The sequence below is a fragment of the Mus musculus genome, chromosome 3 (genome assembly GCF_000001635.26).
Source record: "Mus musculus strain C57BL/6J chromosome 3, GRCm38.p6 C57BL/6J".
Lineage (NCBI taxonomy): Eukaryota > Metazoa > Chordata > Mammalia > Rodentia > Muridae > Mus > Mus musculus.
Window position 1 is genome coordinate 152,287,913 of NC_000069.6, and position 24,537 is coordinate 152,312,449.

The window sequence follows — 24,537 nt, forward strand, 5'->3', positions numbered from 1 at the left end:
GCTGTTATCCTGTTCACAGAAGCCAAGAACAGGGATGCCAGTAAAACATCAGCAAACTACTGCTCAGACTGTAAGAGGAGAGCAGGGGCCACGGAGGCGGGGCGGCCCTTCTGGTGAAGATGAGCGCCTCCTGCAGGGCACACTGGTTCTAAGCCCTGCGCTGGTCTACAATGGGGAGGCCAAGAAAGCAGCCCAAGATTTGTCCTGTGACTTACAAGGACAGAGTATCTATCACTTGATATCCACTTAGCACTGTATGGCTAGGTTACTCCCCACTTCCCATTCACCGGGTCCTAAGCGTCTCCTGAAACAGGGTAAGATAAAGACAGTTGCTCTGTGCAGAGAGGGACTGGGGAGTAATGAGCTGGAGCTGAGTACCACGGGCAAAGGCTAAAGGCAGGCCTGTTCCTCTGGACAAGCCTGCATGAAGTGTCATGGTTCCTAACACTCTGAGTGAAGCTCTCAGGAAAGGCTCTGCCTCACTCAGCCCAGAGAGGATGAGACCCAGGCAGTACGGTCCCTGCTCCACGTTTCCAGTGCTCTGCTCTCCGGCCTCTTCCTGAAGAAGCCTGGCTTGAGGAGGTAGCAGCCACACCTGGTTATAGCAGCAGATCTACCAACAGGCCTCACCAGACATCTCCAGAGGCCACAGGCAGTTCTAAGTTATTACAAATAGCCTGGCCATGGCATAAATGAATGCTGTTTGTGCCAGCCAGGGTGGTGCACATCTGGGGTTCCAACACCCACAAGGCCGAGGGAAAAGGATCAGCGCACATTTGAGTCTAGCCTGATCTACAAAGTGAGTTCCAGGCCAGCCGGAGGAGCCAACAGGCTCTGTCTCAACAACAGTAAATCCAGAGTGTTTGGTGGATCTTTCTAATTACTAACAAAGGTTTCATTCATAGTTAAAATTTAAATATACATTTTACTCTAAAACCTGCTAAACTCTTTCTTCATCTGGCAGGACACGCAGCACAAGCCTGTCTGTGTGAGGTGAGGGCACAGCTGTTGGCACTGGTGCCGGCTCAGCTTGTCAGGCTTGGTGCCAAGGACTTTGCCTGATCAACTGTGCCACCGGCCCCTGTATTTAGTCTTCAGTTAAAGAAACCAGTAAGAACAAAACTTGCTTAGAGACATATTTACCTTCCGTGCTTTCACAATTAAAGCTGACAAAATTTTCCTTCCACTTTCAGCAAGGAATGACCTGTTGTCTGCTTCTGCAAGGATTAGCTGAAAAACACCAGTCCACAGTGTGAAAATGAGTGATGTCCCGTGACACATGGGTGACTGGGCAGTCAGGGCAGTGGATGTGATGCTAAGTCACTACTGAAGGCAGAGGAAGTCCAGATTCACAGAAATGGAGACTTATGCTCAGTGATCAAAAAAGATTCAGGGCGGGTAAATTTGATCTTAAATTCTGTTTCAGACAATTAAATATCTGCAGTGAGGAGATGCAAGAATGGCTTAGTGATTAAGAGCATGCTCTGGGGCTAGTGAGATGGTTCAGCAGGTAAGAGCACTGACTTCTCTTCTGGAGGTCCTGAGTTCAAATCCCAGCAACCACATAATGAGATCTGGTGCCCTCTTCTGGTGTGTCTGAAGTCAGTCACAGTGTACTTATGTATAATAATAAATAAATCTTTGGGCCAGAGCAAGCAGGGACTGAGCGAGCGGAGTTGATTGGAGCAAGCAGGGCCGACCTGAACGAGCAGAGGTCCTAAAAACTCAATTCCCAACATCCACATGAAGGCTCACAACCACCTGTACAGCTATAGTGTATTCACATACATTAAATAAATAAATAAATAAATCTAAAAAAAAAAAAAAACTTAAGAAAAAAAAGAGCATGCTCGGTACTTTCAGAGGACCCAAGTTTGGTTCCCAGCATCCGTGTTGGATAGCTCACAAGCCAGCTCCATGGGATCTGATGTCCTCTTCTGGGCTCATGGACTCACACACACACACACACACACACACACACACACACACACTCACACACACACACACATGCACATTAATAAAAATAGATCTTTAAAAATTTTTTTAAAAATCTAAGGTAAATTTGATGTAGCTTTCAAACATAAGAAAGTAATTGTTTTCTTTATAATTTTGTATTTGGCTTTGTACCTCTGGCTGGCCTCGAGCTCCCTGAATAGAGTAGGCTGGCCTTGAGCTCAGCGAGAGCTGGGACAGAAGGCAGGGCAGATGGCTGGCTTTACTATTAGCCACCTTGTTTCATTTTAGGAAAGGAGTACTTTTTACCCCAGATGCAAATCTGAAACAAGTAATGAGGAGCCTCGTTTCAAGCAGCTCTGTCCACACTTGCAGCATCACAGCATTCTGTCTAGACGGAGTGTGGTAGGCCTGGAAAGGTGTGGGAAGGACAGCGAAGTGCAACAGCATGGGAGGGAGAATAAGGCCCCGCCGCTGCAGGCAGAGCAGTGGGGAGAGCTGCCCTGTGCACAGGAGGGACTGCGCCAGGGACTGCGCCAGGGACTGCGCCAGGGAGAGGCCGGCAGTGCAGGCCGCCTCAGCGCTCACAAGTACCTGAAAAGCCTGCCGGATACAGTGAAGTTTGGCGAGGAAGTCACTGTCTCCCAGGCACTCCAGCATCTCCGTTCTGCATCACGAAGAGCAGAGAGTAACTGTTAGGTTCCAGCCACGAGCAAGTCTCCCACAGACCTGGACCTAAGCAGGCCCTTAATGGAAAGCACATGTCCTCTGCCACTGGCAGGCTGCACAAAAATCTACTTGGACCAAAACGTATCTTTCCCATATTCATAGCATGATTTAATAATTGTCACACAAAAAACCAACAGTACCTTACTAAAGAAATAAAATAATAAAATAATAGCTGTGAACTAAGCTGGAATGATACCTCAGCACTCTGGAGTAAATTTTTCCTTCTTCAACTAAATGCATAGCTTCTTCGTAGAAAGGGCAGGGACAAAAAGACTCCAGGCTGAAGGTCTGCTGCGCTTCTCTCTGCTCTGCGAGCTAAGGACACACAGGACGGATTACACTGGAGTAAGAGGAACTGTAAAAAACCCAGGATTTCAATACTACCAAAATATGCTACATGTGACTACCCCACAGAAATCACTAACATTTTATGTAACAAAAACCTAAATTCACTTTCCTTCAACATTCAATAGTTAAAGTTCAAGAGCAGCTTGAATGAACATGGGCGTGATCCTGTCTCAGCAAACAAACAAACAGACAAACAAACAAAGGAACAGAAGAGCCACGCGCTAGGCTGGAGGGCTGGGCTGGAGAGCTGGCCTGAGGCTAACGCTAAGGCTAGCACTACTGCACCAGCAGAGTCTCCAGTGGGGAACCTGGCAGTTCTGGTCTCCGGGGCATTCACACTCATATGTGCATTCCCACACTTCATTAAAAATAACATCTTTGGCCAGGCGGTGGTGGCGCACGCCTTTAATCCCAGCACTTGGGAGGCAGAGACAGGCGGATTTCTGAGTTCGAGGCCAGCCTGGTCTACAGAGTAAGTTCCAGGACAGTCAGGGCTACACAGAGAAACCCTGTCTGGAAAAACCAAAACCAACCAAACAAAAAAACATCTTTTGCAAATAATTCAGTTGTTAAATCCAACTACTTAATCTACCAGGTGTGCAAAAATGTAGAGTAACCGAGGAGGGTTTTACTATCCAAAGGACACTTCAAACTCATGAGGCAAACTGTAAAAATGTGCAAACACATACTACGTGCTGTCCTAAGAACCTGTCTTCTCTGGGGCTTTGATTAGCGTTTATGTAACGGAAAGACAATGCTCTGACTCCATGGACAGAGTCTAACAACTCTAAACACAGTTCCAGCCTGACAGCTCACTAGAAGACGACTGCAACTACTACTGGGTGGCCGGCTAGACATAAATCCCCGGAGTCATTTTATTTTCCACACCAAATAATCCACCCACTTACTGGAACACTGTATTTTCTTTTTCGAGGTGCTATGGGGAGAGAACCTAGGGCCTCGCAGGGTGAGTGAGCACCCCACCTCCTCAGTTATAGCCCCAGCTCAAAACTTCATAAACCAGCATTCCTAAGATTACCTCATACACCATAAAACTGACCCTAAGGAAGTATCCAACTCGTTGGCTTTGGAGCACTCAGAGTTATGCAGCAACAGTCCTTTCACGCACTCGCTGCCAGTCCACCAAGAGGCCCCTTTCTGACCCCTGTCCTGGCTTCTGGAAAAAATTATTTTGAAACCACAGTTTCCTACTGAGAAGACGACACACACATGGAATTGAAGAGTATGTGGCGCTGGTGTTTGGCTGCTGTCACTTAGAATGCTTCCCAGGTTGAACCCTGATATACCACACATCAGCAGTTCACTCATGTTTATGGACTCATGTTTAAGACTCAAGAGCAGCTGGGGAGATGCCTCAGTGGTTAGGTTCTCAGTTCCCACAGCAGGCTGTGTACAAACACCTGTGCTTCCGGGTCCAGGGAATCAATCTATTGCCTTCTTCCGGCCTCCAAGGGTGCCATGCAGCATGTGATGACCCCCCCTCCACGCACGCACACACATGTGCACACACATGCATGCACACGCACACACATGCACACATACACACACAGGCACATGCACACACATGCATGCACACACACGCAGGTTACTCACAAACACAAATCTCCAGAGCTCAGACAGCACACTACTTTCATCCGCTCCTCAGTGGCAGGCACTGATCTCCCCATGTTTTGGCCGTCATGTTCCAGTCCAGGCTGCTATGAACAGTTGTGTACAAGTTTTGTATAGATAGATGTTTTCCCACTTTCCTGGCATATAGAAATAGAAGGGTCAGGCGGTAACTCTGTGTTTACTGTTTTTGCAGAGTGGCTGCCCACCTTCCAGTGCCACTAGCAACGCTCGCACATCCTCTATAACAGCTGCTATTTCTACCTTTATTGTAACAGCTACAGCAGATGGGAGTGACTTGCATTCCGTGGTGACGATAATAGAAAGCAGTTTTTCATCTTATTCGCCATTTGACTATTCTCTTTGGAGAAATGTCTACTCACGGTCTTTGCGTATGTTTACATTTGGGCTGCTTACCTAGTTAGTATTTAATTATATGTTGTAATTACCTAGTTAGTATTAATTATATGTTGTGAGCCTTTAAAAATCAGATACAGAATCTGGAACATGTTTTTTCTGTTTTACTACTTTAATGTTTTTGGTGTCTTTGAACATAGCAGATATTGGTGAGTTCAAGACCAGCATGGTGTACAAAAGGAGTTCCAGGCCAGCCAGAGCTATATAATGAGAGCCTGCCTCAAAAAACCAAAATCAAACCAAACTAGCCGAATATAAAGACAAATGCCAAGAATTCGGCTTCGGAAGCTGCCACACAGATCAAATTCTGACAGTTCCCGGGGGACATAGCTTTGGGAGGGGCTGGCACCATTACGGTCTTTCCTGTGATGGCCAACAAGATGGGGCAGTGGCTGCACTGAATGACCTGGCATTTCAGACCTTGGTGGAGACAGAGCTGAGCCATGAAAACCACACGGCTCAGTGCTCCTCTGGGGACTCGGCGATGACCTGAATAAATGCTATCTGGACTTTTCAAAGTCCTCTCAGAGTTCCTGAGCTTCTGTCTTTGACAACGTATGACAAAATAGCCTCATTGCTTTCTGGAGGAGCTTTTCAGTCATCTCCATGACTGGGATCCACTCCTGGGTCTTGTGCAGAAGCAGGGCTACACCAGTGAGGAGCCACGGTGCTGGCCCGCCCTTGGACATCTGTATTCCAGAACTCCAGAAGCACCTCTGCAGGCTGCCGTGTTAGGGCTGCCGTGTTAGGGCTGCCGTGTTAGGGCTGCCGTGTTAGGGCTGTGCACAGAGCTGATGCTCTGCTAAGTACTTCAGAGTAAACAATCTCATTTATTCCTTAGATCAGACCGCAAGTTCAGTAAGATAACTAGTGGCAACAGACAGGCACGGAGCAGAAATAAATAGTAACAGGAAGTGTGCTTTATGTTCTATAAGTGAATCCTTACGTTCAGAGCCAGACATAACATTCCAGAGCACAGGCTCTTCTCAAAAGTGGCGGCTGAAGGCTGATGTCTGGTTCGCCCTTGGTCATTTCCCAGAGGTGCTGGGGCTCAAATCCAGATCCTCATGTTTGTGCGCAGGTTTAACTGAGCCACAGTTCCAAACTCAGACCTTATGCTCTCAACTGGACTATACTATGTCTCTGCCTTAGGCAACATGCAACAGAAGTTGTTACAGCACCAGTATCATTTACAATATATAATATAAACATGTGCCTTAGGGCCAGAGAGATGGCTAGTGGGTAAAGGTCTGATAACCTGAGGTCAAGTCTCAGGACCCCATAGGGGACAACCAACTTCCTCAAGGCATCCTCTGAAATCACTTTTGCGTGGAGTTCAAACCAGTGAGTTTTCTTGTGGAACTGGGGATTGTGGAATTTAAGTCTCTCAACAGTTTATGGTAGAACTAAAACAAAGATGAACAGCAAGGGTCACCTGCAACTGTAACAAACCTAGAGAAAGAACAGAGGTCATCGCTCAGGCTGAATGGCCACAAGCTGTCTGGAAATAAGGGCAAACTCAAACGTGGAGGAATAGCTCCATAGGAGCACATGGCCCCTGTGCTGCAGCAGAGCACACGGCCCCTGTACTACATCTTAGGGTCCCCAACACAGGGGTTGTGCAATCCTGGAAACTGGCCAAGATGCTTAAAGCAAGAGAGAAAGAGCAAGAGAAGAAACAAAATGTCAAACATTATAAACTGTGAAGGACTGAGAGAAGGGGAAGGAGATGGCCCCACAAGTAGAGGAAACCTTTTGGAAATTGGAGTTTTACAAAGACTGACTAGGGTTCCACTATAACATTACTTAGCACATTAAATCTGATCACAGAGAAAAATCAGGTTAGTTTTGAGCTCAATACTATATAGCACTTCCTGGCTAGGAAATAGCAGCTTGTTAGTATCTACTGTCACTAACAAAACTTGTCATTTATTATTCAGGTAGAGCATCCTTAGCCTGAAAATCCACCCCAGAATGATGAATTAATTTGAAACCTATGTCTGGATGGGCGGTGGTGGCCCACACCTTTAATCCCAGCACTTGGGAGGCAGAGACAGGCGGATTTCTGAGTTCAAGGCTAGCCTGGTCTACAAAGTGAGTTCCAGGACAGCCAGGGCTACACAGAGAAACCCTGTCTCAAAAAAACAAAACAACAACAACAAAAAAAAAAACAAAAACACCCCAAAAAAACAAAAAGAAAAAAAAGAAACCTATGTCCAGATGTGTTATCACAAGTGCAAAATTCCATACCTTACCTTGTCTGGGTTGCACTCAAAGTACAAGATAATAAATATAACCTAAAATTATCTCCAGGCTAGATAAAAAAGAAATGTATTTATTTTACATATATTAGTGTTTTGCTTACACTTGTGTGTGTGCACCACATGTGCCGATGGATGGTTGTGAGCTGCCATATGGGTTCTACAAAGCAAACCCAGATCTTCTACCACAACAACTAGTGCTGGGCCATCTCTCTTAGTTGTTTTGTAAATGGATTATGTGTCTAGATTTGTACTCTATTCCCTGAGATATCATTTTCATGTAAATACAAGTACACACACACACACAGTCTAAGACATTACTGGTGTCACACACACACACACACACTCACTCTAAGACATTCATTACTGGTCTCAATCATTTCCTGGCAGGGATGCTGAGCCTATAGCGCATATTCTTTATACTGGACACTCGAGAAATGTTGTATGTGAGTGTAACAGCCACTGCCATCTTAATCACAGAAAGTATGGGCTGGAGACATGGCTCAGCAGTTAAGCTGCTCTCCCAAAAGACTCAGGTTCAATTCCCAGCACCCACATGGTAGCTCACAACTGTCTATAACTCCAGTTCCAGGGGATCTGACACCTTCACACAGACAGACATGCAAGCAAAACACCAATGCATATAAAATAAAAAATAAATTATTCAAAGAAAAGAAAAAAAAAGTCACCAGGAACAGTATGATTGCATACCACAGATCCTCAGCAGAATGAGACCTGTTGATGCTCCCTCAAAGGAAGACTGAGGGGAGGCCATTAGACCTCCTGGGAGACTCCAGGCACTCCTCGCTGGACCCCTTGCCCTCCCGCATGTTAGTCTGCACCAGCTATATGTGGTCTCAGGAGGTGCGAGGGCTTATAAGACAGAAGGTCAACCAAAAAGGGGACTCTACTGGGCGGTTCTAAGAAAGCCAACACCCACGCTGAGGTGAGGTGTCTTAGTGACACAGCTGTGTGGGGTCTCTCACACTCCTCACACACAGATCCTGTAAGCAGGCCCAAGAAGCTACTTGGTTTAATCCCTAGCCATGAAGAACAAACATGCTTTGGAAGCTGTAGGGCAACACACCCACAACCCCACACTATCAGCACTGCAGAGACTAAGACGGGGAGACTCTCAGTTTGAGGCCAACCTAGACTACACAGTGAAACCCAATTATGACAATACTAGAAAACACCAAACTCTATGTGTTCAAGAGTATATTTTATAGTATCTCCATAAAGATACCTTCGTTTGTTGGTCATGAGACAAAATTTCACTATCCCAGGCTGACCTCAAACTCACCAAGGATGTGGGTCCATGTGAGTGTTGGGAATAGAACGTAACTCTCCAGGGAGAGCAGCCCATGCTCTTAACTGCTGAGGAATCTTTCCAGACGCTAGAACGAAATTGCTGTTAAGTTATATGTAATTCCAGTCTCAAGGAGAGTAAGGTAAGAGAACTTGAGTTTGAGGCCAGCATGGTCCATAGAGCAAAACCCTGTCTCAAACAAAGGTGAAAAATAAAATCACACAGGCAGGGCCAGAGAGCTGCTCACTTTTTGAGCATTGGTTATTCATACCCAGGACCTGGGGTCAACTCCAAGGACCCACAGGGTGGCTGACAACCACTGTCACTTCAGTTCCAGGGACTCTGTGGGTGCCAGAAACATACATGATGCACACATTCATGCAGGCAACATGCATACACAGACACAGGCATGCATGCATGTGCGCGCGCGCGCACACACACACACACACACACACACACACACACACACGTATGCACGCACGCATGGCAACTGAACTAACTGAACTAAAGTATAGTGCGATGGCAGAACTTCCTCACCATGAACACACCTTGTCTTACCTCTGTTGCTGAAGCAAAGAGATCTGCTGAGTCCATGTTCATGGCGTCTGGCAGGCCAAGCTCATCCATAGTCTCCCTCAAGCTCATGTCTGTGTCTTTATCTTAAACGTAACAAGGGTGAAAGTCAGAACTGTTATTCTTTGTCTCTGCCATGTTCACTTGATATAGTGTGATTTTAGCTCTACTCTTTATCCAGACAGCCAGGGCCTAAGGGACACCAGTAGCAACTGCAGTGGGCTGTAATCTAACAAAACTCTTGCAAAGTTCCCTGCTAACATACTGGTATGACACAGAAGGAAGGGCTACGAAAAACAGACTTAATTTTTAAAAAGTATTCTATTTTTAAATCTTACATGCATTGGTATGTATGTGGGAGGTGTTGGAGCCTGGGAGTTGGGAGTTACAGGCAGTTCTAGGCTGCCATGTGGGTGCTGGGAATTGAACCTGGGTCCATCTCTCCAGCCCTCCCCCCATTTTTAATTTAGAGAAGTTAAACTTAATTTTTTTTGTTGTTGTTGTTAAAAGAGCTTTTGGCTTTAAAATAGCTACAGTAAATTATTTACTATACTTGGTAAAGTCTGTAAGTACCAGAACTAGTTTAAAACAATTTATTTCTAAGTGGCTTGCCTAAATTTGAAAATTTGTAAGGTATATTCAAATAAACTGAAAGAAAATTGAGACAGGGTCTCGTTATGTAGCCTGGGTTATCCTGAAACGCACTACATAGACCAGGATTTCTACTCACAGAGATTCACCTGCCTTTGCCTCTTGAGCTAGGGTTAAATGCACCACGCAGACTGTGGAGGCCACGCTGAAGAGGCAGAGGCAAGAGAATCACCAGTTCAAAGCCAGGCAGCACATAGTGAGACTACTTCAAAATACCAAAAAGGCATGTGCCACGACACGTGGATTTGTTTGCATTATTAACACAAAACCTCTAGCTACCTACTTACTGTAAGGTGATCAATTAAAGTAGCTCAGGCGTTATGGGTGTTTTCTTCAAACCCTAAAGCTAACTTTAATAAACTGAGGAGCTAGCAAGATCAGACATCAGTTCCTCATGTTTATTATTCTTATTTATAACCAAGTAGAACTAACTGCCTTGGTGACGAAGCTCAAACATTTTGGAAATTATTTATATGACCATATTAAGATAGGCCATCTGTTAGCAATACTGAACACTCTGCGTAGCCCTGGCTGTCCTGGAACTCACTGTAGACCAGGCTGGCCTAGAACTCAGAAATCTGCCTGCCTCTGGCTCCAAGTGCTTGGATGAAAGGCATGCGACACCACTGCCCAAATGCACTTTGAAAGCAGGTTTGAAAACCCTCTCATGCCATCCACAGAAATGCGTTCCTGACACTGAATTTTCATGTAAAAACTATTTTTCTGTGTAATTAGATTATAACAAATAACTAATACACCTTTAAAAATGTATCATGATAAAAAGCAAAGGATAAAAAAAGTCTCAATCTGTTAACTTTCTCAAATGTTTCATCCCCTTTACTAAAAGCAAGAAATTTCCCTGGTTTTCATTTATTCAAATTTCCATTTAGCCTTCCTCTAAGCCTTTATTAAGCCTTTCAAAAATGTTTACCAAACTTACCAGAAATCTTTCAAATGTTCTTGAGGAGTACTACATATCGGAAAAACATTTTGTGTTTTAGAAACTAGTAGAAATCCTGTTCTATGAACAGAGGGTCGCTGTGGGCAGCACTCAGTGCTTGGGCAGGTACACGGAGCAAGGCCCTGTGGCAGCATATTAGCCCATTTCAGGTTTGACACTTCAATGGTTTACCTTCTAAAATTTAAATTATTATTGTTTCATATTAGGCTGACATCAATCCTTTGAAAGCACCTAACATTTTAGCTTAAAATTCTACCGAGCCAGGTGTGGAGGCACGTGGGTATAATGCAAGTTATTCAGGGGGCAGAAAGCTAGTTTAACCCAGCAGTTCAAGGCTAATATTGTCAACATAGCCAGCCCCATCTCAAAAACAAAAAACCAAATAAATTCTTCTATTAAATGACCACTATAAACCAAGATTAAATTATTCTATTTAAAAAGTATTAGTCTAGAGATGTAGCTGAGTGGTAAAATACTTGTGTAGTACTCACAGAGCCCAGAGCCCTGGGTTCTCTGGCTAGCACACCCAACACACAAATAAACCACCTCAAAAGGAAAATTAAAAGCTCAGAAATTTATAGTATTCCACCAAACTAGAAAATAAAACAATTGTCCTATACTTAAAATTTTATGTTATTACTGATTTTCTTTATGTGTGTGCCTGAGTACATTTCTTTCTTTTCTTTCTTTTTTTTTTTTTTTTTTTTTTTTTTGGTTTTTCAAGACAGGGTTTCTCTCTCTCTGTAGCCCTGGCTGTCCTGGAACTCACTCTGTAGACCAGGCTGGGCTCAAACTCAGAGATCCACCTGTCTCTGCCTCCTAACTATATGCATGTAGATTCCCATAAAGGCTAGAAGATGATATACACTTTCAGGAAATGAAGTTACCAGCGGTTTGAGCCACCAAGTGTGTATGTGTGTGTGTATCACACCCAAGTCCTCTAGGAGAGCAGTAAGCATTGTCCACACTGAGCCGGGTCAGCTGGGAGAGCAGTAAGCATTGTCCACACTGAGCCACGTCGGCTGGGAGAGCAGTAAGCGCTGTCCACACTGAGCCGGGTCCGCTGCTTTACACTTTTAGAAACAGTTTCCTAACTGGCATATTGGTATCTTTGGCCACTCAATTATGGGGGAAATTCCCATAATTTTCTTTTCAGTACAGATAGCACATTTTAAAATAAACACACACACACAAGTGTACACACACACACATGCAAGCACAGGCACACACACACACACACACACACGAAAGCAGTCTTATAAATAAATACCCGTGACATATGGGGTCAGCTGGAATGAGTGACTTCATCTCTTGTAAACTCTGTTAAAGATTTCTATCAAGAATCCCATTCCTTCCCCGTGTGGTGTATTCTCTGCTGTTCAATAACTATAGAGCAAAGCTCCCCTTTTAGGGACATACACTTGAGACAGACATACACACAGATAGACACACATATACCATGACTGGCTCACAAGTCAGCATTTGGACAGGCACAGAGTCAGACACACAAAACAGGCACACGACAAAGTCGAGGAGAAAGCAGAGGAAGTAGAGAATTCAAACATGGGCTTGCTCTGGGTTAAGTGACACTAAAGGGAAATGCTTTCGTTTCTATCCTTCATGCATTACCAAAAATTCATGGGTGACTCTGCGTTCATCTCTAACGGGTTTCTCCACAGCAGAAGAATCAGAGACCACGCCTCTTGTTTCAGTAACTGCTATAATTCCCGAATGGCAGTTTAATGATGATGAAAAGAAATAACACATCTGCTTCTTGGGTGAGCCAATAAAAAGTATAGAGAAGAAAGCCTGGGCAGTACCCCAAACTCACTGTTTTCACACACCCCATTAAAATTCACAACATTCTTTCAAGAGAGTCTCAAGTCTTGATTACCCTACAAAGCACAAGGAGAACGAGCTGGAAAGCCAAAGCTTTCATCTTAGTAGATCAGAAACTGCCTATGACATTCTCTGTAGCAGATGGCTTTGGTTGCTAAGATGGAAAACCATAACCAAAGCAGCTTGGGGAGGAGAGGGTCTGCATGGCTCACACTTCCACATCATAGTCTACTACCGAAGGGAGTTAGGACAGAACTCTAACAGAACAGGAACTTGGAGGGAGGGGGGAGTGGATGCCGAGGCCACGGAGGGCCTCATGCCACTTGGCTTGCTCTCTATGCTTGCTCTACCAGCTTTCTTACAGCACTCAGGACTACGAGCCCAGGGTTGGACCCACCCATAATGGCCTGGGCCCTTCCCCATCAATCACTAATTAAGAAACAGCGTTCAGGCTTGCCTACAGCCTGATCTTATGGAGACATCTTCGTAATTAAAGTTCCCTCCTTTCAGATGATTTTAGATTGTGTTAAGTTGGCATAAAACTATCCAGCACAAGATCTGGCACCCTCTTCTGGCCTCTGAAGGTACTGTACACATAAGGTACACAGACGCGCATACAGCACCCATATACATGAAATAAAAATTAAGAAAAAGCTTAAGCTGGGGTGGTGATGCACACCTTTAATTCCAGCACTTAGGAGGCAGAGGCAGGCGAAGTTCTGTGAACTTACAAAATGAAATATTATACAACAAATATGAATTGTTGCTTTAAGCAAGGAATCAGATAAACATCATAACATGTTAAGGGAAGAGCTGAACACACGACCTCACTCATGCAAAGCACCAGACTTCTGGGTACGACAGTGCACGCCCGTCACGCCAGCGTCTGGGAGGCAGAGGCACCAGGAGCAGAGTTCAGGGTGATCCTCAGCTACATAGGACATTTGCAGCCAGCCTGACCTACACAAAAACCTGTCTTAACACCACCACCAAACAACAGAAAAAAAAAAAAAGGTTAAAAACAGACAAAAGTTGGCTGTTCCCCCAGTCTCTGCTCCATTCCCCAACCCTGCATTTCTTGTAGACAAGATAAATTTTGGGATGAAAATTTTGTGCGGGGCTTGGTATTCCTATTGTTCCATTGGGGGTCCTGCCTGGCTACAGGCGGTGGCCTCTTCAGGTTCCATATCCCCAATGCTGTGTGTCACAGTTAAGGACATCCCCATGGATTCTTGGCTGCCTACCTTATCCCAGGTCTCTGCCTCTTCCTGGAGATGCCCCTGACCTCCTCACCCCATCATTTGCAGATCTCCATTCATTCTCACGGCCATCTGGCCATCCCTCCTGTCCCTCCCCACATCTGACCCTGAACCCCCCTATCCCCTCTCCAACCCCTCACCCACGCAGGTCCCTCCCTCCATCTGCCTCTTGTGACTGATCCATCCCACGAACAAGCACCAATCCCTGACACTGTTAATGACACTCTGTTATGTCTGCAAACAGGAAGGAGTCTAGCATGGCTGTCCTCTGAGAGGCTTCACCCAGCAGCTGACTCAGCCAGATACTGACTCACAACTAGTGGATGGAGCTTGGGGACTCTTATGGAAGAACAGGAGGAAGGACTGTGGGCCCCGAAGGGATAGGGACTCCACAGGAAGACCAATAGTCCACTAACCTGGACCCTTGGGACTCTCAGAGACTGAACCACGAACCAAAGAGCATGCATAGGCTGGACCCCGGCCTCCCCACGATAAGTAGCAGATGTGCACCTCGGGCTTCAAGTGGGTCCTAAACACCTGCAATGGGGTTTGTCCCAAAGGCTGTTGCCTGTGTGTGGGGTATGTTCTAGCTGGGCTGTCTTGGCTGGCCTGGGTGGGAGAGGATGCACCTAGCCTCACAGAGACCTGATGGGCCAGGGGTAGGGAGTGTGCGCGTGTGTGTGTGTGTGTGTGTGTGTGTGTGTGTGTGGTGATGAATTTCTATTGGACAGAGGTGTAACCATATTTCTCTTTGTATTTCTTTCTTCATCCCTTTCTTCAAGGTGTTACTCTGTAGCTCGGGCTGACCTAAATTCACTCAGGAGATAAGGCTGGCTTCACACCTGCAGGGACTCCCTTGCCTCAGTCTTTGAAGTGTTGGGGTTACAGGTGTGGGTCACCATGCCACGCCCAGATGCTTTTGTGTCTTTTTGACACTGCAAAGAAACTGCAAGTTCTTTAGAGAATTCTGATTGAACTCATATGCTCCAATATGCCCAAGTATTATGCTAAGGGTTACCACAGACCGTTTACTCTGATTCAGGTAACTCAGGTAACTATTATAGGACTGGCCTAATATGGCTAACAAATCCTTCTCTTCTTGTAACTAGAACAAAAGAGCCATGTCTAATCAAATTTCTCTTTTCCAAAGCCTTCCATAATCACTGTCTCCCCCACCGATCTGATGTCATTTCCCACCAATTACTACAAACATCAAACCCTGTCACCATGGGTTCCCGTCTGGCTGACAGTGCTCTAGCAGTCACCAGCCGCGGAGGCCTGAGCTGTGCAGTCCTCAAGGTGCTGCTTCAGGATGCAGAGGGAGGGAGCTCGAGGAGCAGGGCTGCGTCAGCTCTGAGGTTAGGATGAAGGAGCTTTGTAAGGGGCAGTGCTTAGCGCGCATGAGCACAGAACACAATGCCATTACTGCCTTCCACACGGCCATATGCATTCTTCCAGGTTTCTACATCTGCTCTGCTCTCAAGCTCCTGTCAACATTTAAAAAGCACATTCTTATTGATCCCACTCAGGCCTCATCCCCTCCAAATACATCTGATCCGTGAGGTAGTTAGTGTTGATGGTTAACATCGTGAGCTCAAAGCCAGAGAGCTTGCATTAAAGTCGGGACCCCATTACTTACGAGCCGTGTAACCTTGGAGAAGGTTTATCTTCTCCGTTTCCTAGTGAGCTCATGCAAACATAGGAATAAAATCCGCCTCTAAATATTACAAGAATTAAATGTTAATATAAACATCCAAAGTGAGCAGTTTTGCATACCATTAAGGAAACTTTTTTTTTTCCAGCGTAAGCATATAACACAGACCAATCTGTGGGCTGGAAGACTAACTTTCGCAGGGGATGTTTTCTTTTGTCCCCCAATAATGTATACGCGTCCTGAGAGCACCAAGGACATTAAAAGCACTTTAATGTTGGTTCATGTAAACTAATGTTTCGTATAGTTGTTATAGGCTGGTAATTCCCACGGCATGAGAGCCACAGCTAAAGAGCCTAGCATTAAGCTCCTTTGGGTCATTTTGTCTACAATGAGATAGTACCATGTTCTCAGAGCCCTTCTACATTTTTGATGTTTCCAATACTGAGACCTACGTTAACCATGAGAAATTAATTATGAACCTGAAACATACAGTGTTTAATGATTGAAAACAACTGTAGAAGTCAGTCCTAAAGGCTTCCCAGGAACGATGACTGCACACTAAGGAAGTGCTACAATTATCAGCTGCCCCCTGGCCTCATGGAGGAGTTTTTGTTGGGTTAGTTGATCTTTTAAAATAATAAGCAAATCTAAACATTTCTTAAAAACTGTCTGCCTTTCTTCGACACCTGGAAGTTTACAAGATTCTTACAGAGTCCTTGACAATGCAATGCTCTCCTTGGGAGGAGCATCAGCATGTCAAGGGTTAATTTCCAGCTCAGTTATGCAGTGGCCTAAGGCTGCACTCAAGCCTCTGCCCTTCACAGCCTTGTTGTTCACTTAAATTTTTCCCAAAAAAGGACCTGATTTTTTTTTTTTTTTTTTTTTTTTTTTTTTTTTTAAGGAGGGGAAGGGAAAGAAACCTAGATGCCCTTTGAGCCTTGGCTCTGGCCCTTGGGCCTGGCTTTATTTCCTTAGATCAAGCCAAGTGAGTTTTCTGTGTCTCAGTTCTGCTGTTCCTAGGCACATTCTATTTCTGTTATTGAGAAGGCACTGGGTCTATTTTAGTCTCTGCAGACGCCAGTGGAGATTCCAGGCATGCCTCTCCTCTTTTATAACCCCACGCTGTCCACGTAGGCCCTGTGACACCAGTCTGAAAAGGGAGCCTGTGTACTGTCTCACTGTCACCTGACTGCTGCTGGCTAGTATCTACACACATTTTCACAGCTTAACTACAACCTGAAACCTTGTGCTTTCCGCGTCTTTATTGAAGATAAGAAAGTCCCAGCTGCCAACAAGTGTTTTGTAGTCTTCAGTTGTTCAATTTATCAACAGTCTAGAGAACCACTGTGGCTCTTTTTTTGGAAGGTTTTGTGTGTGTTTCAGGGTTTGTTGTTTGTCTTGAGAGAGGATCTTACTATGTAGCCCTGGCTGCCACAGCTCACTGTGAGGCCAGGCCAGTCTGTCACGACACTCATCCCTTCTTGTGTGACAATTCTCTACCCATATTGTAACCCTGTACCCCGCCACCCACCCCCCAGGTTTTAGGATACTAAAATATATAGTTTGAAAGAAAGAACAACATTAAACTTAAAAATCAAAAACAATCTCACAAGGGAAAGACTAAATTTTGAACTAGCCGTTCAATGGGCTATTTTCTGTCCTGCTAAGCTAAGTAAGGAAGCACTGAGACCCAAAAGGCTCATCAATTCTGGATGTGCTGACCGCTCCAGCTTTGCTTACAGAGACCATGACACATGTGCAGAAGCATCTTGGCACGGTGGCACAGTACAAAGCAGACTGCTCAACAGTTGTGTCTGCTTTTGCCTGTTTATCAAAACACTCACCCATCGTGACGGCAAAACAGACAACCGGGCCTCCTAACTGGGGAATACAGCTGCCAATACAAAGCAAGAGGCACAGGAACGCCAGGGCATCCACACCTAGGCAGCAGCCTTACCTCCTCTTCTGTCATCAAACGACTGAAATAAGATAGAACTAAGAATGAGTTTGCAGTTAAAGAGCTATCGTCACAGGGCTGGGGAGATGGTAAGGCGGTTAAGAGCACTGACTCTTCTTCCTGAGGTCCTGAGTTCAATTCCCAGCAACCACATTGTGGCTCACAACCTTCTGTAATGAGATCTGATGCCCTTTTCTGGTGTGTCTGAAGACAGATACGCTGTAATCATATACATAAAACAAATAAAATCTTAAAAAAAAAAAGAGTTATAGCGATAACAACCTAGTAGGTACAACTGGTCTATATGCTACAAAGGCCCTGGTTAAAGGACAAATGAGGGCAGAAAACTAGTCCAAATATCAGGTCAACTTCTTCCTGGAGGGAGCTGACTGTAGGCCTTTCCCTAATACCACAAAGGCCTTACATGGCTGAGTAAGTCCTCCACAGATAAATCTCAGCAAAGGCAAACATCAGGTCCCTCTGTCCCTGGAGCCCTCAGCACTGTACTGTATTGGCCAGCACTGAACCTGTCTTGAGCTGCAGAAATGAGGCCAGCTCAGCTGCATCTTGTGGTGTTAGTATACCCTCTGAAATGAAAATTGCGAGGGTTCATACTGGAGCGGAATCACCTTGCACATCTCTCAGCTGCTGTGTAACTCGTACCCTGTCTATTTAGAGACCTGAGGGCATTACTTAAGCCTGCAGTTCAGCTCACTCCCCAAAAACAGCCCCAGCGAGGCTACTCTCCTGTGACAGTGACTCTGCAGAAGAGGAGACCAGTCTCACAGCACCAAGTCTGGGATGCTGGCTGAGAGGAGAGGCTGAGGGACTTCTGCTCACAGCCAAGCTTACTCAGGGTCTCTGGATGTTCTATCTGGCTACTTACCAAACCTGAGAAATGTCTCTCCCCTGGATAGCAGGTGCTTTTTCACAGTTTTTCTTGTTCTCTGTCTGCCAGAGAGTCCCCTTAGAGGAACTCTCATTGACTCAAAGCAAAATACAAAACCCCAAGAGACACAAGCAGGTCTATAGAAAGGAGCTCCAGGAAAGAACACTGACATCATGTGCACCAGCCACCCTTCCCTAATCTCCTACAACACATGCATCTCACTTGACATCTAAATACTTTTCTGTGGCTCATTTTTGCTTAAAGAAACAAAGTTCTTGCGTGACTTCTCTGCCCTCCCTTCTAGGTTTACTGCTATGTGTACTGTTATGCTATGCATGTGTCTTCTGTAGCTTGATTCCATGGCACTCTCTGCTCGAGATGCTCTGTCTGTGATCTTCCTGGCAGGCCTACTGTGTGTTTTCAGGTTATTCCTTCTATGAAGCCTCCTGTAAGTGTCCAAAGAACACTCACAAGCTTTTCTTCAGTGTTCCCACAGCACGTATACACATGGGCTAGGCTACGCTGCACTGCTTAACCTGCAACGGCTGTTAAACACCAGACTACAGATGACCACAACTGTAGCAAGAGCTTCATTTTTCTCCCCCTGACACCTTTTGCCATGTTTTCTATACACAAAGAAATTACACTTGGGCTATGTGTGCTGGTATGCTCCTGTAATGCCAACATACAGAAGACATGCTTTTTCATTTATTGTATGTATGTGTGTATATATGTATGTATGTATGTATGTATGTATGTATGTATGTATGTATGTATACAGGCACATATGCCACAGAGTGTGAGTGGAAGTCAGAGGACAACTTGTGGGGTTCAGTTTTCGTCCTCCACCATGTGAGCTCTAGGGATCTCAGGTAGACTGGCCTGTGCTTTTAACCCACTGAGCCATCAGCCAGCTCAGATACTGACTTTAAGGCCAGTATATGCTATGCAGTGAGGCGTCCATCTTAAAACAAACAAACAAACAAAAATAACAAAACCACAAAAGAAAATCAGTTTTTCTGAATAGATATTCCAAGTCTAAGATCCTTGTTTATTCTGTTCAAACAACGGATCATGTGGGGGCCTAATCCCTAAAGTATACCCATATTATAGCAAGCCATTGACATGAAAACATTCCTGGTTTGTTTGTAAGGCCTAAAACAAGGTATTTGTTCCTATACATCAATGTAAAAGAATCTCAAAATCTTTTCCATCAAAACAAAAACAAAAACCCCCACAAACACTAATCACACTCATGGCTCTAGAGTTGCTTCTAATACTGATATTGCAATACATATTTTTATAAGAAAATAAGCATATAAAATGTAAAGCCTAATTAATTTAAAAAGGAAATTATAGGTTAATGAGCTAGAACTCTATTCGTGTAAGCCCTATCCATTCCACAGCGCCTCCAAAGCCCCCTATCTTGCAAATCACCTTTATGTTAAACTGCTCTGAAATCCAGCAGCTGGGTCCTACACAAGCACCCTGACCAATCAAAGACAAGGAAACGTCGGGCTGGATGTCTCAAGGCTAGAGCACTGTGTAGCACACAAGGCACTGCACTGGATTCCTAGCACCACAAATGAAAACAGAGGCCAATGCTTATCCTGAATATTGATTCTCAGTCTGAATAGTTAGAGACAAAGATACAACTAAAGCCCACGACCCATGCCACTTCCTAAAACTAAACCACTGAACAACGAAAACTCCTGCTCTAAACACACAACACACTGCCAAAGCTGGAACTGACACAGACCCAGTGTGTCAGGCGTTTGACACAGGCCTATGTGCAGGACAGTAGCAAAAGGCCCTTGCTAAAGTGACCATCATCCCTTGGTGTCAGGTTTTAGATTCCATATTCTACCAATCACAGTATCTGGGACCAGCTAAAAAGTACCTTCTATCAAAATATATGAAAGATAACAAAATAATAAAGATAATAAAAATTTCTATTTATTGTAAGATATACTTTTATTGTATATTTCATGTATATGAAAACTGTCATGCTTAGCATATATACATATAGAGAGAATAAAATAGTATTTTTGAATCTACCATCTATTTTTGCTATTTTAAAAGCTTATAAGGTTATTTATTTATTAAGAAAAACTAATTGTGTAGGATACTACTACTTCATATCTATCACTTGACAGCTGTGGTATTTGATCTGTAAATGAACTCCACAAATCCTCAGGAATAGAGGCAGATAAGCCAAGAGTTGACTCACGCCCCAAACGTCCTAAACCAGATCTGTTTACTTTCAAGCTCTTTATCTTAGGCTGTTAAACAGGCAGGCTCCAGTTACAAGGTACAGAAAGAAGAGGCAGGGCGGGAAGCTAAGGCTCTGCTGGGCAGGAAGCTCTGGCTCTGAGTCAGTAGTACGAACGCACTGCATTGCGCTCCAATTGTTTGCTATGAGGAAGGCCTAGCTGGTTACTCAGATTTCATGCTGTTGAAGGCCTGCCCTGGACTTACTCATCTGAATCACATAACACAAACGGTGCACAGGAAACAGCTCAATACACGCTTTATCTGTTTACTTTTCTTATTTCATTTATGGATTATGCATTTGTGCACTTGGGGTCAGAAGACAACTTGTGGGCGTTCAATTCTCTCTGTATAGTATGTGGGTCCCAGGGACTGAACTCAAGTGTCAGGCTTGGCAGCAAGCCATCCTGGTAGGCAGCAAACTGTCTGGTTTTTGAGACAGGTTTACTTGTAGCTCTCACTGGCTATGTAGCCAACCAGGCTGGTCTCAAGCTCACAGAGATCTACCTCCCTCTGTCTCCCGAGTGCTGTATTAAAAGTGTGTCACCATGTCCAGCACAGATCAGAAAGCCTGAAAGCCACCTTCTTATCTATCTATTCAGATGCATGTAGAAATCATCTGCTAAATCCTGAAATACTAGTTTCACAGTCTCAAGCCAAAGCTTCCCTCTCTCAGGTCTAGCGCAGGGATCCATTCTGTGTGAAGGCAGCAAGCAGGCTTCCTTGGTTGTGTCTTCTGACACGGTTTCCCTAAGTCCAGACTGGCCTTTGGCTTTGGGCTTCCTACCCCGCCTTGCAAATGCTGGCATCAAGCAGGGAGAGGAACCAAAGAGAAGGAGTGCCCTGGAGGAGAGCGCCCTCCTCCCCTCTTGCCAAATGCAAAACTACTTTCTTATCACAGGATTAAAGAGGCCAACATAAATATTCTGCTGCATTGCCTTCATTAAGCAGAGAAGTGGGGGGGAAGTGTGTGTGTGTGTGTGTGTGTGTGTGTGTGTGTGCGCGCGCGTGCATGGGCGTGTGTGTTCCTAAGTGTGTGTTTGCATGAGTGGTGCATGAATATATAGAGAGAAGCTTAGATGTGGAGGCTGAAGGTTGGGGCAGGTATCTTTGGAAGTCACTCTCTATTTTTGATTATTATCCACTCCATCTGTTCTTTGACAATGTCATGCACATATCTAGTGCATCTGACTGCTTTTGTCTCCCCTCATCCCACAGGTCCCCTTCCACATGCACGCCCCACCCCCTTTTTTAGTTTTATGATCCACTGATTTTAATCAGGACTATCTGTGTGGGCATGTTTGAAGCCTGTGAACTCACCATTTGGCATACATTGGAACACAGTAACTGTCCCTTACGCAGAATCAATCAGTTGCCCACAGTTCAGCAGAATAAAAGAGGGACCCTCAAGCACTTGCCACCTGTCCCCACCCATGATTGGTGACTGAGTGGCCCAGTCTCCTACAGGCCCATTGCAAACAAGCACAGATGCTGTGAGATACTGGGGAAGGTCTGTCCTGCCCTGAGAGCAGCATTTAATTTCCTCTCTCTGCTGTAGTGCTCCTTGAGCCTTACAGAAAGCCGTCTGCGTATCCTGTTGAGGGCACTTTATTTTTTGAGTCAGGGTCTCTCACTGAATCTGAAATTCCAAAATTCAGCTAGGAAGGCCAACCAATGAGGTTCAGGGTCTGCTTTTCTCCCCCACTCCAGAGGTGACATTACAGGCCCATGTCAACCCATCTGGCTTCTACATCGGCGCTAGGGATCCAAACTGAAGTTTGTTTTACAAAGCACTCTCTCTGCTTGGATTTTAAGTTGCTTCTCCCTGTGAGCAGTGTAGAGTGGCTAACACTGAGAACTGGATCCTCACTAAGCAGCCAGGAAACTCGACGTAACTACAACTAACTAGTCACAGCTCTGGTTGCATTCCAGGACTTGCAAGCTCATCACTGCTGCGCACAACCTGAACTTACTTTCCTGGTCTAGACTCGGAGTCAGGGGTCCAAGAGTTGCATAGGTAAGGCTAGGAGGAATTTTCTCTCTTCCAACCTCCACTCCAAGAGGAAGTTATAGGAAGCCTCACCACATTGTCCAATTAGTGCAGCTTATAAAGAAAGAAGTTTAAAAACATTGATACCATTCAAGAGCCAGGAGAAATGAACCAGTTAATGTGTGAGCCACTAAATTCTTAAGAAAGAAAGAAAGAAAGAAAGAAAGAGAGAGAGAGAGAGAGAGGGAGAGAGAGAGAGAGAGAGAGAGAAAGGAAGGAAGAAAGAAAGAAAGGAAGAAAGGAAGAGAGAGAGAAAGGAAGGAAGGAAGGAAGGAAGGAAGGAAGGAAGGAAGGAGGGAAGGAAGGAGGGGTGGGTCAGTTTTGCTAGCATATGAATATGAGAGAACAAGGCAGGCAGGCTGGAATGCCCAGCAATGGGGAGAGAAATACAAGGAGAGCAGGCATGTGTCCTGAGTTGGAAGTCTGTGAGCAGCTGTGTCAGGAGAAGGAATCTGAGGGAAGGAGGGAGAGAGGGAGGGAGAGAGGGAGGGAGGGAGAAGAGAGAATATGTCCAGAGTATCATATAGAGAGATTTAGCATTTTAGCTAATATCTAAAAGGTGGTGGAAAAAATAGCAATACTTCCTGAGTTAGGAAATGGACAGTCTTAACAGAGAGAGAGAGAGAGAGAGAGAGAGAGAGAGAGAGAGAGAGAGAGAGAGAGAGAGAGAGAGAGAAAAAGAGTCCCCTGGATTAAGGGATAGGTTTCTGTGATATGCATATAAAATTTCATTAGGAGATACGTATCCCTCTCTCGTCCTTAACTTGTCTTCATGTGTATCACGTTTTGTTCAACCTCTTCCATTTCATATGATATTTTAAATCTAAAGGAGAGGCAAAATTGTAATGATTCCTCCTTCATTGCACACAGTGTTTCAAAAGCTAGGATATTTCCCATTTCTTAAAATTACCACATTAGCAGGGAAACAGGAGGGGGGTCCTAGGTTGATTATGAGGGAAGGTCCATCTCCACCTTTAGTGTCATGCTAGGCCCAGGGAGTGGCACTACTACAAGGTGTGGCCCTGTTGGAGTAGGTGTGTCACTGTGAGTGTGGGCTTTAAGATCCTCATCCTTGATGACGATGGGCTGAACCTCTGAACCTGTAAGCCAGCTCCAATTAAATGTTGTCCTTATAAGACTTGCCTTGGTCACGGTGTCAGTTCACAGCAGTAAAACCCTAACTCAGACACCTAGGTAGAGATTTAAAACGCTAACAAGACATGTGATATATGAAGCTGTACACAGGATTACATGTAATAGACAGTGCATTTCGGAGCAAGCCCAGGCTATGCAAACAGCCTCCAGTCTCCACCACACGGCACGAAACCCCCATGCCTTTCTCCATCGTCTGCTGCTGTCCACTCAACGCCTCCCTGATGGTGTGCTTGCACTCGGTCCTGTATTGTTTTCTAGTCATAGTAACAGCATGCACTAGCCATGTCTCTGTCCCTTGTTCTGGGACACAGGACTCTGAACCCTTGCTGGGGGTTCCCACAAACCTGAGGATCAGAAAACCAATGAATAAAGAGAATAAAGTGTGAGTCCATAAAGGGCTTGTGACACAAGCATGAGAACATGAGTACCCATGTATTACGGAAAAATGCCACATGCAGCAACATGTATGTACAACTGCAGTGCTTGAAGGGTGGAGGCGGGAGGGTGCAGCTTACTGGTCAGCCAGCCTCACTAAGGTAATCAACTCCAGGGTCAGAGAGACCTGGCTATATGCAGGCATGCATAAGCACCCGTACATCACCATGGTTACACACATGGTTACCCCATCCTCT

The 24,537-nt window shown here is 45.0% G+C and overlaps 1 protein-coding gene across 4 annotated transcripts in view, besides 1 other annotated feature; it reads right to left on the minus strand.

Moving 5' to 3' along the window:
* The window catches only part of Miga1 (mitoguardin 1), a 66,978-nt gene that overhangs the window by 14,454 nt on the left and 27,987 nt on the right, over positions 1–24,537 (minus strand). For 2 of the 4 annotated variants that reach the window (NM_174868.4, XM_011240070.3), the window contains exons 8-11: positions 9,205–9,305; positions 2,879–2,997; positions 2,548–2,620; positions 1,144–1,230 (exon numbers count right to left, since the gene is read on the minus strand). In NM_174868.4, the coding sequence (NP_777357.2) occupies positions 1,144–1,230; positions 2,548–2,620; positions 2,879–2,997; positions 9,205–9,305 (380 nt within the window). Of the gene's footprint in view, positions 1–1,143; positions 1,231–2,547; positions 2,621–2,878; positions 2,998–9,194; positions 9,306–24,537 lie in introns of all 4 variants that reach the window. The other 2 variants (XR_001783676.2, NM_001162375.1) reach the window with 2 other exon arrangements.
* Positions 15,211–17,938: an enhancer, noted in NCBI's record as "VISTA enhancer mm72". NCBI's record gives its function as "enhancer in: somite[4/6] | heart[5/6]" and the evidence as "EXISTENCE:transgenic organism evidence [ECO:0001131][PMID:17130149]".